General features: G+C 54.6%; 1 protein-coding gene across 1 annotated transcript; it reads right to left on the bottom strand.

Annotated features, from left to right (window-relative positions):
- Positions 1–7,125: 7,125 nt before the first annotated feature.
- LOC104163249 (E3 ubiquitin-protein ligase TRIM9-like) lies at positions 7,126–14,004 on the bottom strand (the record flags this gene model as incomplete). The annotated part of the gene is made up of 4 exons (XM_009702182.1): positions 7,126–7,269; positions 10,096–10,253; positions 12,969–13,122; positions 13,894–14,004. Coding segments are annotated over 4 exons (567 nt in total), but the record flags the coding sequence as incomplete, so codon positions are not given.
- Positions 14,005–14,241: the final 237 nt, after the last annotated feature.

Genomic DNA, 14,241 nt, shown 5'->3' with positions numbered 1-14,241 from the left:
GGTCGGGCGGGTCTGGGCAGGTGCGGGGGTCCCTGAGGGCAGATGCCTGGCCTCAGACCCCCGCTAGCGCCCAAAGGGCACCGGTGGTTTTCAAGGTCTCTGCGCATCGCTGTGATACGAGTTCACCTGAGTGCGAAACAGCACGGACACATGGGCACGTTCAGGACCCCCTTTTGCCCTGCCCCACCACCCCAGACCGCGGCTACAGAGGTCCGCGCTGCACACACGAGTATTGCTCACGGCCATCGCAGTCCACCTCAGAACACCGGACACAAAGTAAGAAACGTCCATAACAAAACAGAGTTCAAGCCATTAGCGCACAGCAGTACGATGAGAAAAAAGAAAACAAAACACATAAAAAGCACAAAGAAAAGAAAGTTGCAAGGTCCCCAGTTATTCTGGCAATTTTCATGCTGCTGCATTCCTCATTCCGGTTATGGGATGGAAATCAAACAATCGAGTGCCCCCATTCTTCCTGGGCTTACACCAGAGGAAGCCGTGAATTACTCCATTGGAGCCCATGGAGCGGTGTAAATCCAGAGCGGCGGAAGAATCAGGGCCCAGGATCTTTAGCAAGGGAAGATGTGCAAAGACGGGTTAGAAAACAGCTCTGAGAGATGCACTGTGCCTGTGGCTCCTTCGCGGGCTGCCCGGTACCATCACCCCATCTGCCTGGGCTGCCTACATCCCACCACAGCCCGGGAGGACCGGGTGCAAGGAGGCAAGCAAAGGGCTTGTGGTTGCTGCCAGACGAGCAACATATCACGGGAGCGGTTTCCTCTGCTCTGCGGAAAGCAAGACTTCGATACGATCACGTCTGGTTTGGCAAAAGCCGAGCCCGGTGCTCAAAGCCGAGCGGACAAGAGCCCGCATCTTCAGGGTCTTAAGAAGCCGGACGGCAAGGGGTCTGTGAGCTGGCCTTAGCTAGACCTCGCTTGCATCTCAGCCTGCTTCTTTCTTAAGAGGGGTCTAGATTTAATCAAGCAAACTAATTTCACAGAACAAATCTCACAGCAGAGGCTGCATTTTCCGGTTGTATAGGGAAAGCAAACCATCAAGACATCCCCACAGGTTTCTCTCAGGGAGGCTCTGTTCTTCTGACTGTCCCTAGACAGGAGATCAATGCAAACTCGAGATGAGGGATCTGCTCTGCCGGCTGGCTCTGTGAAATAGTTCGGCCACGCCGGCCCTGCCAAGAACAGCACCCAGGTAAGGAGTTACCGTGCTGCTCCGTCACCCCACGCCTCAAACTGCCCGTGCTGGTACGTATAGATGAAAACACCACGAGAACCACACCACCGAATCTCCCTCTGCGGCAGGAGCAGGCCACTGACAAACAGAAGGAGTTCCCCCCTGCCATCCGCATGTCATGGGAAAAACAAACACAACGAAACAAAACAAACAAATACTTTGGAGATGCCCAGAAGCACAGACCAAGAAGAAATGCCAGAGGCACTCAGCTCACCGGCTGAATTCAGGGACTGTAAAGAAGAATGCAAGCTCAGCTGGTGGGCCGAAGATCTTAGCTCAAAGTAGGATCTCCCCGGAAAGCTGGGTTGTAGATTAAGGGTGGAGGAGAAAGGACTCATTCTACGAAGCTGCGATCTTTCCAAAGGCACTGGAAAAGGGAGGGTCTGTTCTTCTGACTGCGTGTCTAAACGTAAGATCAATGCAAACTAGAGATCAGAAATAGGGTCTGCTGGACGGTGTCACTCCATCGCCCGAGACGGGACCTCGGACCGGAGCACAGACGCTTCGGCACGCACGGACCCTGCTTCGCTGCAGCGAGCGTGCGTACGGCGCGTGGAGCAGAAATGTCTGGTGCTGTGCAACCCAGCGAGACCCTTCAGGAAAGCCTTGCCTCTGACAGTATCGGCAATAAACATATTGTCATCTTCCAAAATGTTCCCATGCCATCATGACAAATTCAATACGCTTTTCTTTAACGTCAGTCCTGCACCTCTTCACAGTAATGCACCTAAAAAAATTCACAAGTTACCATGCACACCTCCCATCGTTCTTTAATAAATCTCATACCTTTTTGTGCACAATAATTAGTGGCGTAAGAACTAGTCAGTTGGTAACGCCGAAAGGCATTTTGCAGGGCTGTACCAAGCTATGTTACCCTAAGTACCACCAAGCACCCACCTTACTCAAAGGTTGTTCGGGATGTTGTGTTCTTGGTATCCCTTTGTACCTGTCAAAACACATCTGAGCCTTACAGTAAGAATTTAACTCATGTGATTCACAGCAAAACGTCAGAGTAGAGGGAACCTCTCGGGTCGTCGGCTTCTGTTCCCCGCTACCACAAATGGTCACCTCCTACTACCTCTTCCCTAGCCTTCTCAAGGGACATGTTAACATGAAAATGCAGAATCCACCATCCTCCACACATTCAAATCAGATACACGCCCGAACACGGTACCCCCAGCCTTCCTGTCTCAGCTGTGAATACGCATTGAGCTGGAAATCACGTTAAAACAGACAAAAGGAAGCATTTCTTCGCACAGCGGATTGTAACTTCTGCAACTTGCTGCTGCGCGAGGCTGTGGAAGCAAAGAGTGTCAGTGGGTTCAGACACGGGTTAGAGAAATTATTGCACAACAGGTCAATAAACGGAGCTCAAGGTTAGGGAGGGACGTGCCCTCTAACATCTACCAAGAGTGAGAGGAACTACTACCAAGAGTAGCCACGCTCATGGCTCTCCCTATCTAGCATCTTCTGTTCCTACAGCTCCTTGTAGACCATTTCCCCTTGTGTTGTTCACCCTCTTCCAAAAGGTGCCGGTTAAAAAGCCCCGGTTGCTGCTGAAGATCGCTCCATGGCTGGTAAGGAACTTGAAGTTGGGCCCCAGAAGAGGAACTGGGCTTGAAAGAAAAGAAAAGCTTCTGGTGCTCGACTAGGCTGGGGAAGGGCTCTCAGGCTGTGGTGCCCAAACTCCTTTGTCACATCCCCAGGGTGGCAGAGACGGCCGGGAGCGGATGCTTGTGGTGTTGGCAGAATCGGCCAAGTCTGGGAACACGGGAGAGGGGACGGCAGGGCACAGGGTGTGACAAGCCAGGTGTTCCTCTCTGATCTTCTGCTCCTCGACTTGTGTCTCACCAAAGATACAAGAAGCCAAAACCAGGCTCGCCTTGAAATTCTGCAGCCGTGCCTAAAGCTGGAGACTCAGAGCAGCCGAGAGAAGGGGGAGCAGAGACACAGTTCTTCCCCCGCTCCGGCTCTAAGTCCACGGCTGCCGGCAGCACGGGCACCACGTGCCCAGGAGAGTGTGGCTGAAGGCACAAAGCAGCCCAATGCAAGGGCCAAGGTGTGGGCAGTCAAAAAGACCCAGGAAAGCGTGAGAATGGAGCAGCAGGTTTTGGCAGGAGGGAGGTCAAACCTCTGCACCAGCCAGGAGTGCAGATCTGGGCCTGGGGAGCCAGCAGGGACAGTCCCCTCCAGCACTGCTGAGCTCCTCTTCTTCATCTCCACCTGGGGCGAGTTGGTCCTTCATCCTGCCATCCAGCTTGCCAGACAGCTCATGATAAAAAACAACACCGGAGGGACTCAGAAGCCATCTCAGAAATCCTTGTGGAGAAAAGCAGCCCAGCAGCCAGCCCACCTGCAGGTTAATCCCACTGCAACCAGGAGGTTGCCCCCCTGTTCCTTGCCACCGCGCATCAGGTGCCTGTTCCTGGGAGCGGCCGTTTGCATCCCACCATGACCAGCAGACCAGAGCCAGGGGCTTCTGCAAAGCCTCTCAGAGGCTGTTCTTGCCTTGGCCATGAACGCACCAAGGAACCATCGGCTGAGGGTAGGGTGAAAATGGGAACGTGCCGGGAAAAAACCAGACTGGGTCCCAAAGTCAGCAGGAGACTGGCCAGAGGCTCGAAAATCTGCTGGATGAGGAAAGACCAAGGGAGCTGGGGCTGCCCAGCCCAGGGAGGAGGAGGCTGGGGCGAGACCTGAGGTCTCCCAGGGATGAAGACAGCCGAGCAGCACTGCCACCAGCCCAGCTTTGTAAGATGTCTGTGCCTTGGGACAGGGTCACCTTGCAAACTTTCTTCCAGACTGATTTCCAAGCCTACAGCTGAATTTCATTCAGGTGCTGAAGAAACAGAGAGGTTAAGCCAGGCCCCACATCGCAGTGCCTTGGAGCCTGCAGTGCCGGTCCTGGGAGGAACTAAGACATGACAGGGCAAGAGATAGTCCTAGGGCTGCTGTGAAACAGCCTGACATCAGCTAGGGAGAGGACACAGTTCACGGCAAGGACCATTGCCTTCAGCCCTTGCCGTCGTTTGGCTGTGCTGATGGTGAGGATGTCCATCCCTGGGAAGCCCCAGAGGGTCCAGCACATGGGAAGGGCTCTGGGGCACAGACCTGCTCCCAGCCAGGAGCCACCTTGCCCTGCTCATGGCACTAAGCACCAGCTTTGAAGAGTGAACTGCAATTTCCTCAGCTGGAGGTTTCCTTTGGGATGAGGAGGAGAAGACGTGCCACACCACGGGCTGGGAAGGTTCTCCGCACCCTGCTGTAGGCTTGCGCGTGTCCCCACTCCCTGTGGGACATTCCCCTTGGCGCTGCCTGGCTTGCCTTGGCTGTTTGGCTGGGCAGGACCACAAGGCCATGCCTGCAGACATCCAGACACAATTTTACACTCGTCTCATCCTCGATCTCTTCAGATGCTGAGACCCTGCAAGACGTTTCACTCCCCGCTAGCCTCTACAGCCCACTTCACCGCTCACTGAAAGCAGAAGAAAGGCTTCAGTCAACTTCCACGGGCTGCAGATAAGGATCTTGTGTGCTAGGACTAGAAACCAGCTTTTAAATAGCACCCTCTAAGCAGAATTTCTCATAACCACTTACAGCACGACAGCCGCGTTCGGAGAGATGCTCTCTTCATATCGAGCTCGTCTCTTCTTTGGTCCCCTCTTCCTGCACGAACACTTTGCAGCAAGCAGAGCAGGGCTGAAGGGGAAAGCTATGCCTACTTCAGACAAAATGGCACTTAAAGGCCTGACGCTGCTGTAAAGGCCAGAAATAAAAGCCTAACCGAGAGCTGCCATCTGTGAGGTGACTGTGCAACAAGTCACTCGGCTATCCAGAAGCTGCACGCAGATGTAATTTATTTCACTTTGAGTCCAAAAAGCTCAGACGGCCTCTAAGAGCAGAAAACCCTCCAGGCCCATTTGACTTTTTTTTCCCCCCTCTTTCTTTCGTGCCAGAATAACAAACACAAAAGCGCATTCAGTGAAAAGGCTGAATGCAGCAAACTTTCAGGTGATGCTTGGAAGAGTGAAACTTCTGCATGCTGGCCCAGACAAAGGCACCGGCCCAAGCACAGCCTGGCCTGCTGGCACCAGGAACTCCTATTTTCTCCCAGGTTCCTTCGTATTTTGGAGCTGCACAATAGGGGAGCTTGGCTTGACAGTGAAAACACTTATGAGAGGACAGCAGAGCTGGAAAGATCACAGTGGGGACCCTGCAAGCTCCTGGCTGGGATGACTTAAAGCCCAACTGGTTTTGGTTAGGAAACTGTGTCTCAAATGGGTCTTACGAGACACAAATGTGATGAGAAGCCAAAGCTCTGCTGTCTCCTGCAAAGGCTGGTGAAGCTGGGTAGTGAAGTGGATGAGAACTGTTGACCTTCAGGCTTTGGGAGCGGTCCTGGCCACCCCTGCGCAGGGCTGGATCTGGGCTGGCCCATCCCTGGATCTCCAGTGGAACGCTGCGGCTTCCTTGACGCCGATGCTCAGCTTTGCAAACACGTGCACAGCTCTCAGACAGACGGGCCGAGGCCTTTGTGGTCTGCGATCTGAGTCTTCTGCCTCTCGTATGAGAAGGGTTGTCACAGGTTTGCCCTCCACTCTACCTCTGCCACATGTGAGTCCCATTCCTGACTGACCTCTCCTGCCCACACACCCAAAACTGGTACATGCCCTTTCCGAACTGGAACCCTTACCTCCTGCAGATGAGTGCAGGCAAGCAAGGGAAAACACTGCATAGCCTTGCTCTGCTTTTGTCTTCTATTCTTTTAGCAGAAAGCCCTTTTTTCTCTTTGCTCAAAGCCACCAGAGATGCTCTGCAGCAAGAAGGTTCTCGCCCTCCTTCCACCCCACCAGGAGCCCCACGAACTGTGTGTGTTCCCTCCAGCATCTGCTGGCTGATGCGGGGGCTGCGGGAACATGCTGCTGCTCCAGAGCCAGCTGCCAGCCAGGTCTGGGAATGCTGCCATCAAACCAAATCTTCACATGGCTTGGATAAGAGAGATTTTTAGTCTGGGAGTAAGGAAAAGGGATTCCACCAAGCGTGGAAAATTCCCAAGGAGGGGTTTCTCGCCTGGCAGCAAGGCTCCGGGGCGGCAGACGTGCTGGGGGGGGGGCGATTCCTTCCTTTGCAGCTGCATCGCCCGCTGCTTCTGACTCCCACCTCATTTCTCGGAGCCAGCCTTATGACTCTCCACCTGCATGTCAGAAGCAAGCCAATTTTCCACCATGGATTAAGTGCCTGGTGTGACAAATGTACTTAAAAGTCAGGCGGGGAGATTCCTCTGCAACCTGCAAGGGAGTGTTTAATATTCTAACCGAGTGCCTGCCGGTGCGGGGGTGATGCAGATGATGCTGGTGTGGCCGGCCGTATGCTCCGTGGGTCTGCAAGGACACCCGTGCCGCTCCATGGTCCCTCCGCTCTCGGTCGTGCACTGCCAGGGGCTGAAGGAGACATCGTGCGGTTATGGCGTTGTGCAGCCATGCACGGCCCTTAGCGTCTCAGGAGCAATGTTGACAGGGTTGTTTTGGTTTAAATGGAATTAATGAAAACATCTGAGCTTCCCTTTGTGTTACATAAACCCTGCTGCAATCAAATTTGAAATACTTCTCTGCAGGATGCCTCTCACTGTTATCTCCCCAAAGAACATCTTCGGCAAAGGAAAAGGGTGAGAGAGAAATTCTGGCACTGTTCAAGGGTCCTGACATGACCTTTCCCCTCCCGTCAGCGCTGGCTTTCCTGCAGTGAATGCTGAGGTACTGGAGGACCAGCGGAGCGGTTCCCCGGATTGCAATGCTAAGCTTGGGTGTGCTGGATGGGCCCCATGCGTGCATGTGAGTGGGGTCCGAGTGCGTCGGGCTGGAGCTGATGCAATGCCTTACCCTCAGATGTCTGGAGGACCAGGGTCTTGCTGTACGGGCTGACTCCTGTTTTGTTGAAGGCTTTGACACGTGCGCTGTACGTGCTGTTGAAGTGAAGCCCGTCCACCGTGCACATGGTCTCCTTGCCCACATACACCTCCTGCAAAGCAAACACAGTTAGTGCCCGGACTACCGGGTCCCAGGAGTGGGAGAACAGCCCCCAGCAGTTGTGATGTATGGCGTTCAGCCATGCTCTGCTACGTGGGACAGACTTAGGAGCACTGGATATAGCTAAAGCAGAGCAAAATGACCCTATGATTTGTTCCTTGACAATACTTTGGGCTGCATCCCAAGCAGCGTGGCCAGCAGGTCGAGGAAGGGGATTCTGCCCCTCTGCTCCGCTCTGGTGAGACCCCCCTGCAGTCCTGCCTTCAGCTCTGGGGTCCTCAGCACAAGAAGGACATGGACCTGTTGGAGTGAGTCCAGAGGAGGCCACGGAGATGATCCGAGGGCTGGAGCACCTCTGCTGTGAGGACAGGCTGAGAGAGTTGGGGTTGTTCAGCCCGGAGAAGAGAAGGCTCCGGGCAGACCTTAGAGCAGCCTTCCCGTACCTAAAGGGGCCGACAAGAAAGCTGGGGAGGGACTTTTGACAAGGACAGGGAGTGACAGGAGAAGGAGCAATGGCTTTAAACTGGAAGAGGGAAGACTTAGATGAGATATCAGGAAGAAATTCTTCCCGGTGAGGGTGGTGAGGCAGTGGCAGAGGTTGCCCAGAGAAGCTGTGGCTGCCCCATCCCTGGAAGTGTTCAAGGCCAGGTTGGATGGGGCTTGGAGCAACCTGGTCTGGTGGAAGGTGTCCCTGTCCATGGCAGGGGTGTTGGACTAGACGGCCTTTAAAGGTCCCTTCCAACCCAACCCATCCTATGGTTCCATGGTTCTATGAATACTGTGCCATAAAACCAGTTTCTGCAGGGGAAGGAGATGCTATTCATATTGGACCAAGTCATAAGGTGTCAGTCCCAGCCAAACTCCACTGACTCCCAGAAGAACTCTGCCAGAGAACATATACAGCCTGAGCCCAGGACACAGAAATATCCTTGCAGAAAACAACTTCCCATGCTCTTGGGTGGCAGGAGCAAAGCATTCCTTGAAAGACAACAAGGTGCTGACACCAAACAGGCACTGACTCACCTGTGTGTCACACTTCTGCTGCCATAGCCCCACGCAGAGGGACGGAGCTGTGCGAGCAGGGACAGTGAACAGGCCTACGGGCTACCAAAACACACGGCTCCCAAAGCGTTGACTTGTAGTTAGCACATCCCAGGACGAAGCCCTGTTTGCTGCCCTTCGCAGCGCAGAAGGAGGCTCTGTGCAGGCAGGTTGCCTGCGTGGGAAAGCTTCGCTGCCCAGCTCCCACCCCAGAGCCCCCTCTGCTTCGCTACCCAAGCTGTCGGGGTGATGGGGTGCTGCTGCTTCCAGAGCCAACGCTTGAATCTGGCCCCTTTCCTGACATGTGGGTGCACGTCCCCAGAGCTTATCGGGGTGCCTGCGGGCTCCCTTGCACTGCAGAGCAGAGATGATGGCTTTCACCTCTCCTGACTCCCTGACCGGTGCTGGGAACAGCCCAAGCCACAGCAACCCTGGGAACATCAACGAGGCAGTGCTTGGGGTCAAGGAGTACAATGTAGGTGTCCTAACGAACTGGGTGAGATTTGCGATGGGACGCTAAGGTGACCCTCGTCTACCTGGGCTCCAGCACCCACAGAGATCTCCTGCAGCCGGCACCCCATGAGAGAGCACAGCTCCCACTTGACCACCCCAGGCTCACTAGAAGGAGCCCCTTTTTGCCTTTATGCCCAAAGGCAGAGTCCTCTTGCCTCAGGACACCGTCCCAGTCTCTCCTGCCTGTCTGTGTGGGAGGTAGCTACCAGGCTGGGCTACACACTGACCCGCTCTTGGCAGGGACTGTCACCGGTATGACCGCCGGCACTCGCTGCCTGACATGGTCAGCTCGCTGGCATTCAGGCAGGAGAATGGCTCAATGATTTGAGAAGCCAGAGGTGTTCCCTTTCATGGCACCATGGCTAAAGGATTTGAAAAGCCAGAGGTTTTCCCTTTCATGGCCCCAGCCGTGTCCCATCGGCTGGAGCAGCCCCCTATAACCCCAGTGGCAGGAATACCATGCACATCCAAGCCCCTTCCCACTGCTCGTGGGACGAGAGAAGACTGGGAAATTGCCCTCATCGGCTGGAGCAGCCCCCTATAACCCCAGCGGCAGGAATACCATGCACATCCAAGCCCCGTCCCACTGCTGGTGGGACGAGAGAAGACTGGGGAATTGCCCTTACCTTGCTGGGGTGGCTGTGCTGAGCCTTGGTCTCCCCAAATCCAGCCCTCTGCTCCCTTCTCTCTCCAGATCCCACCCATGTCACCTCTCTTCTGCCTCGACTCTGCTCTGGCTCCTGCCTGCCTGAGCTTCTTGTGGATGAATTCAGAAAACCCAATGGGTTGGTCCCTGTGCCTGCTCTTGGTGGATGTGAACACACCAGGATAATTATCAGCGTGGCGGATCAGAGGAAAATCATATTTTAATTGTGTAATTACAGCAATTCAAAAGCCCTCAGGCCTTAAACACCTCTGCTTGCTGGCAGCTGGCAAACCATGAGTCTTTCATGGCAATTAGCATACCTTGCATGAAATATTTAGCAACCTAAAAAGACGGAGCTTCAAATGTGTTCTTTGCATCATATTGGTCACCGGAAAGGTTATTTCTACTGCCTCAAATAACCTTGCCCCCCAAAAGGGCTTGCAGATTGTCTGCACCGTTGGCTTCCCCGGGCACCCCGGGAGCGACTCTGATGTTTCCAGGGAAGGAGGAGACTTGCAAAAAGTCTGGGGAACTCTTTGGTCACTTCATGGCAGGGCAATACCGGAGCCAGGAGCAACACCTTGCCGGTGGGACTGGTTTCCCGCTCCGAGCACTTACCCTGAACTGGCCGCCGTTGCCGTCGTCAAGCTCCAGGATGTAACCTTCCACCTGCACTGTTGACAAGGGCGGCTGCTTCCAGGACAAAGTGGCACTGTTGTTGTGGGTGCAACACTCCTCTAGCTGCAGGATCGGGGGGGCCGGCACTGGGGAGGAAACTAAACACAAGTTAGTGTAAGCCTGGCTGCTAGAACCACAGAGGAGGAGCCGGGGGATCCTTATGGTAAGCACGTTTCAGCTGGAGCGTGGAGGATGCATTTATTGCTTCGGTAGGAAGCCAGCAAGGCATAAGGGATGTGACTGTGATTTTGTGGGTGTGAGGTGGGGAGGAGGCAGGAAGGACTGTTCTCCAAACAAGCTCTCCATCAAATTCTTCCACCTCGTAGCCTGGTGAAGATTTCCTGAGATTTTCCCCAGAGTTTTTCTGCGTTCTTCCTGTTTTCTAATGCATTTTTGGTGACATATGGCAGCGCGACAACATACCTGGACTCATCACAGCAGGCAGTCCCCAACCCAGGCCACTCTCCCCCAGGCTCTGCAGAGCTGGCTGCAGCCGTGGGCCTGGCCTTACCTACAGCCCAGCAGCAAGCACCGCTCTGCTTTTCCATCAAACAAATTCACGGCAACCAAGCAAGTGATGCCGGAGCAGCAGAGACAAGCCTCGGGACCTGCAGAACAGGGAGGGCCTGAGCTTTTTTGCCGTGGTAGAGTCTGTCCTAAAAGGAGAGGCAACCGCACAAACTGCGAGACTTGGGGAAGAGATGAGCGTGTCTCTCAACGATGCTGTTTTAGTGCCAAGGAATGATAGCCCTCAACCTGCCAAAAAAGGCTCCGGGTCCTTCCACGCTGTCCCAAGCACAGCACTCCCTCCGGGGGTTCCTCTGGGGTCCCCAGGGCTGCTCCCTCTGCCAGCCCAGCCAGCAAACAGCCCTTGCTGCTGAGCATCTCCCGGGGAGGCACAACGGGCACAAGGACATTTCGGAGAGGTCTCCAAAGAGGCACCAGACAGTCCCTGACCTCAGCTGGAACTGAAGCGGGCAGGCTGTGTACCCTATAGCCTCCCATCTGCTACGCAGGGGACAGAGAGGACCGTCAGAGCTTTTTCTGCTCAGATGGCATCTGCACATGTGTAACGCAGCCCATCCCTGCTCTGAAAAGCACGGAGGGTGACAGGACGACAGGAAAGAGGATGTCCACTGACACATCCCATCCCCTGGCTGGGGACAGCCCTCCCAAACCTCTCAACAGAGCTGCTTGTCCTCAATCCTCATCCTCACTGTCCAGAATCTGACAAGAGCCAGCAAAAAAAAAAGACATGGAGAATCCAGACAAGATGTGGAGGAGCCACAGATGCCCGGGAGAGAAAAGACAGACTCGCTGGCAAAGGTTCACCGTTTAACACCTCTCGCTGCGACTCCTCCACCTCCTGGCTTGGATCCTCAGGAACCAGCAGGCTGAGGGACTGGAGAAACCGAGTGGAGAAAGCCCTCGCGTTACAGCTAATACAGCAGAAGGGATGCTGCTCCTGCCCAGCACCTGGCTGAGCAATGCCCCGTACCCGTTGCTCACCTCTGCTCTTTATCAAGACCTCTGGTCTTGCCCTGCCTCCCCCGGTGCTGTCACACGTGTTTGGGATCCGAACCCAACCTTCTGGAAAGTCTACGAAACACAACAACTTATTTCCATGGCGAGGGTGAGAGGAGAGGACAGCCTCTGTCAGCTCTGCCCTGCCTCCACACAGCATGGCAGGTTGCTAAACTAGCAGCAGATTTGCTCTTATTAATTAAAAATAACCCTCTGGGCTAAATTGAAAGAAGGGAAGGCAGGAACATGCTAATGTCTCCATGACTGGTGTGTAAGCAAAACAGTAATCCAGCCCTCCCTGGGTCTGGCTCAAAAAATGTTACTGACACTTCAAATTAACAGCCTGGCTAATGATGAGCAACTACAAGCGCTCCCAGCAGCCATGCCCAATGCACCCTTCTCACTGCAGCAAATACCAGCCGGGCCATTATTTGAAGATGCTCGTTATCGTTATGGAGGAAGTGCTTGGTCAACAGCCTTCCCGTGTCTGACCGCTGAGAAATGCTGCTGTGTGCAAATGGCTCCCGAGTCAGGAAACCCAGCCGTGACGGCAATGAAGAGCTACGCCAGACCCGCAGCTGGTCGCCTTTCCTCCAGGCAGCTCATTTGCACCAGCTGAAGGTACAGACCTACGTTCAATGTCTTCCTGAGCTTCCCTGCGTCACAGCCCATTTGCATCTTCTGTCAGCTTCCCAGGGTTTGCCAAATTGCAAATCGCTTGCCGGTTATGGCGGCTCTCTCTTTCCGGCAAAGCGATGCAAATGCAGTGGTTCTCCGTGGTACGGGAGAGTGAGCACAGAGGGAACAGAGAATGAGGAGGAAATTAAAACTGAAATGAAGGTCTAAAACAACAGCAAGGAGAGGGCAGGTAGGAAAGACCCCAAGCTAAGTGGCGTGGCTCTTTGTGTTTGGAGGGATACTGGGGCTACCCACAGCAGGCACCTCGGTAGCCGGCCCGTGCCAGATGCTGCTCAGCACCAAGCAAGCCAGCGTGTGTGAGCAGAAGCTTGGGAAGTGCCTCGTGCTGCTCCCGAGACCCTGGTCCCAACCTGCCAGGCAAAACCAACCTCCTGGCACCTTGGTCTGGCACACAGCTGCCCAGGGATCCGACACAGGGAGACAGATGGCTGGCCCAGGGGTGCAAAACACACAGGAACATCTGGGGTGCCCAACCTTTCTGGGAGAAGAGGAGAAACTCTCCTCTCCTGCCCCCTCCCCGTGATGAGTTGCATGGAAGCACTCAGTGAGAGCAGAGATGGGCTTCTGAAAAGCACTGGAAATATTCTTACCTTTCATCTGGACGAAGTCCAGCTGATGGATGGACTGCAGCAGAGGGGCGTTGTCAAGGTTCAGGTCGAAGTCCGTGGTCATCCGGGGTGTGAGCGTCCCCTTTCCCCACTGGTCCTCCGTTAAGTGCACTCTCCTGATGAGAGCGTCGGAGATCTGGTGGCAAGGAGCAGCCTCAGCTACCACGGGCCACCGGGGCTGCGTGCTGTGCCTTGTCCCTCCTCTGCTCTTCTCCTTCCCTCCCTGGCTCCCACTTCTACCCCCGACTGCCAAAGGCTGGGACATCATAGAATCATTATGGTTGGAAGAGACCTCAAAGATCATCAAGTCCAACCGTATACCCAATGCCACCATGCCCGCTAAACCCACTAAACCCTGTCTTGAAGTGCCACATCTAAACGTTTTTTGAACACCTCCAGGGATGGTGACTCTACCACCTCCCTGGGGAGCCTGTTCCAGTGCCTAGAAATCATCCGTGGTTTCTAGCATCGCCCTACGCCACAGGCTCAGACTGGCAGAAGGACTCCAGGAGCTTTGGGGATGATTTTAAAGGCAGGGTCTAGTACCAAAGGGCCCAGCCCAGGAATGAACGGTGGGATGCAGCTCTCAGGTGCTGGATGTCCGTCTCTCGCTGGAGAGCCACGAGACAGCAGGTTATGATCACTGCTCCAGAGATACACTACCGTTTGCCCCAACCCTCTACTCCTCTGATCAGAGTAAGAAATGTCCCTGGCTTGGTTGTGCTTCAGTCCTGCTGCAAGCCTGGAGGTGATGAGAGGTTGGCCCTTGATTTTATGGCTGGAAAAGCTGAGGACATCATCCTTAGTGTAACTCCCCCCAACTCGGCCGTGTTACCCCAGGACCCTCGGCTATGCGATGCCTTTCCCGCTCCCCTCGCAGCCCAGACGTGAGCAGGTCCACACCAACCTGGAGGAAGCCACTGGGGTCGTTCTCCTTGATGACCTCCAGGCAGTACTCCATCAGGCCCGTGGTCTGGCGCAGCTTGACCGTGCAGTGAGAAATCTGGTCTCGCACCACCTGCAAGGGGACAAGGAGAACAGCATTGCTCGGAGCTGCGGGGTTTTGGGAGACGTTGGGCAAACGGGCTTCGATGCTCTGTAGGCATGGGGACGGGGTCAGGGCGATGGGAAGGGACACAAAGACTCAAGGGAATAGAAAAAGGCAGAACTGGCCAAGAGTCATACACCGAATTCCAGGCCTTTGAAAACCTGGCGAACAAGAAGAACACTTGTTTAGCTCAAAATTTTTAACCCA

Source organism: Cariama cristata, unplaced genomic scaffold, assembly GCF_000690535.1.
Source record: "Cariama cristata isolate BGI_N322 unplaced genomic scaffold, ASM69053v1 scaffold24206, whole genome shotgun sequence".
Lineage (NCBI taxonomy): Eukaryota > Metazoa > Chordata > Aves > Cariamiformes > Cariamidae > Cariama > Cariama cristata.
This window is presented reverse-complemented; position numbering and strand designations above follow the sequence as displayed.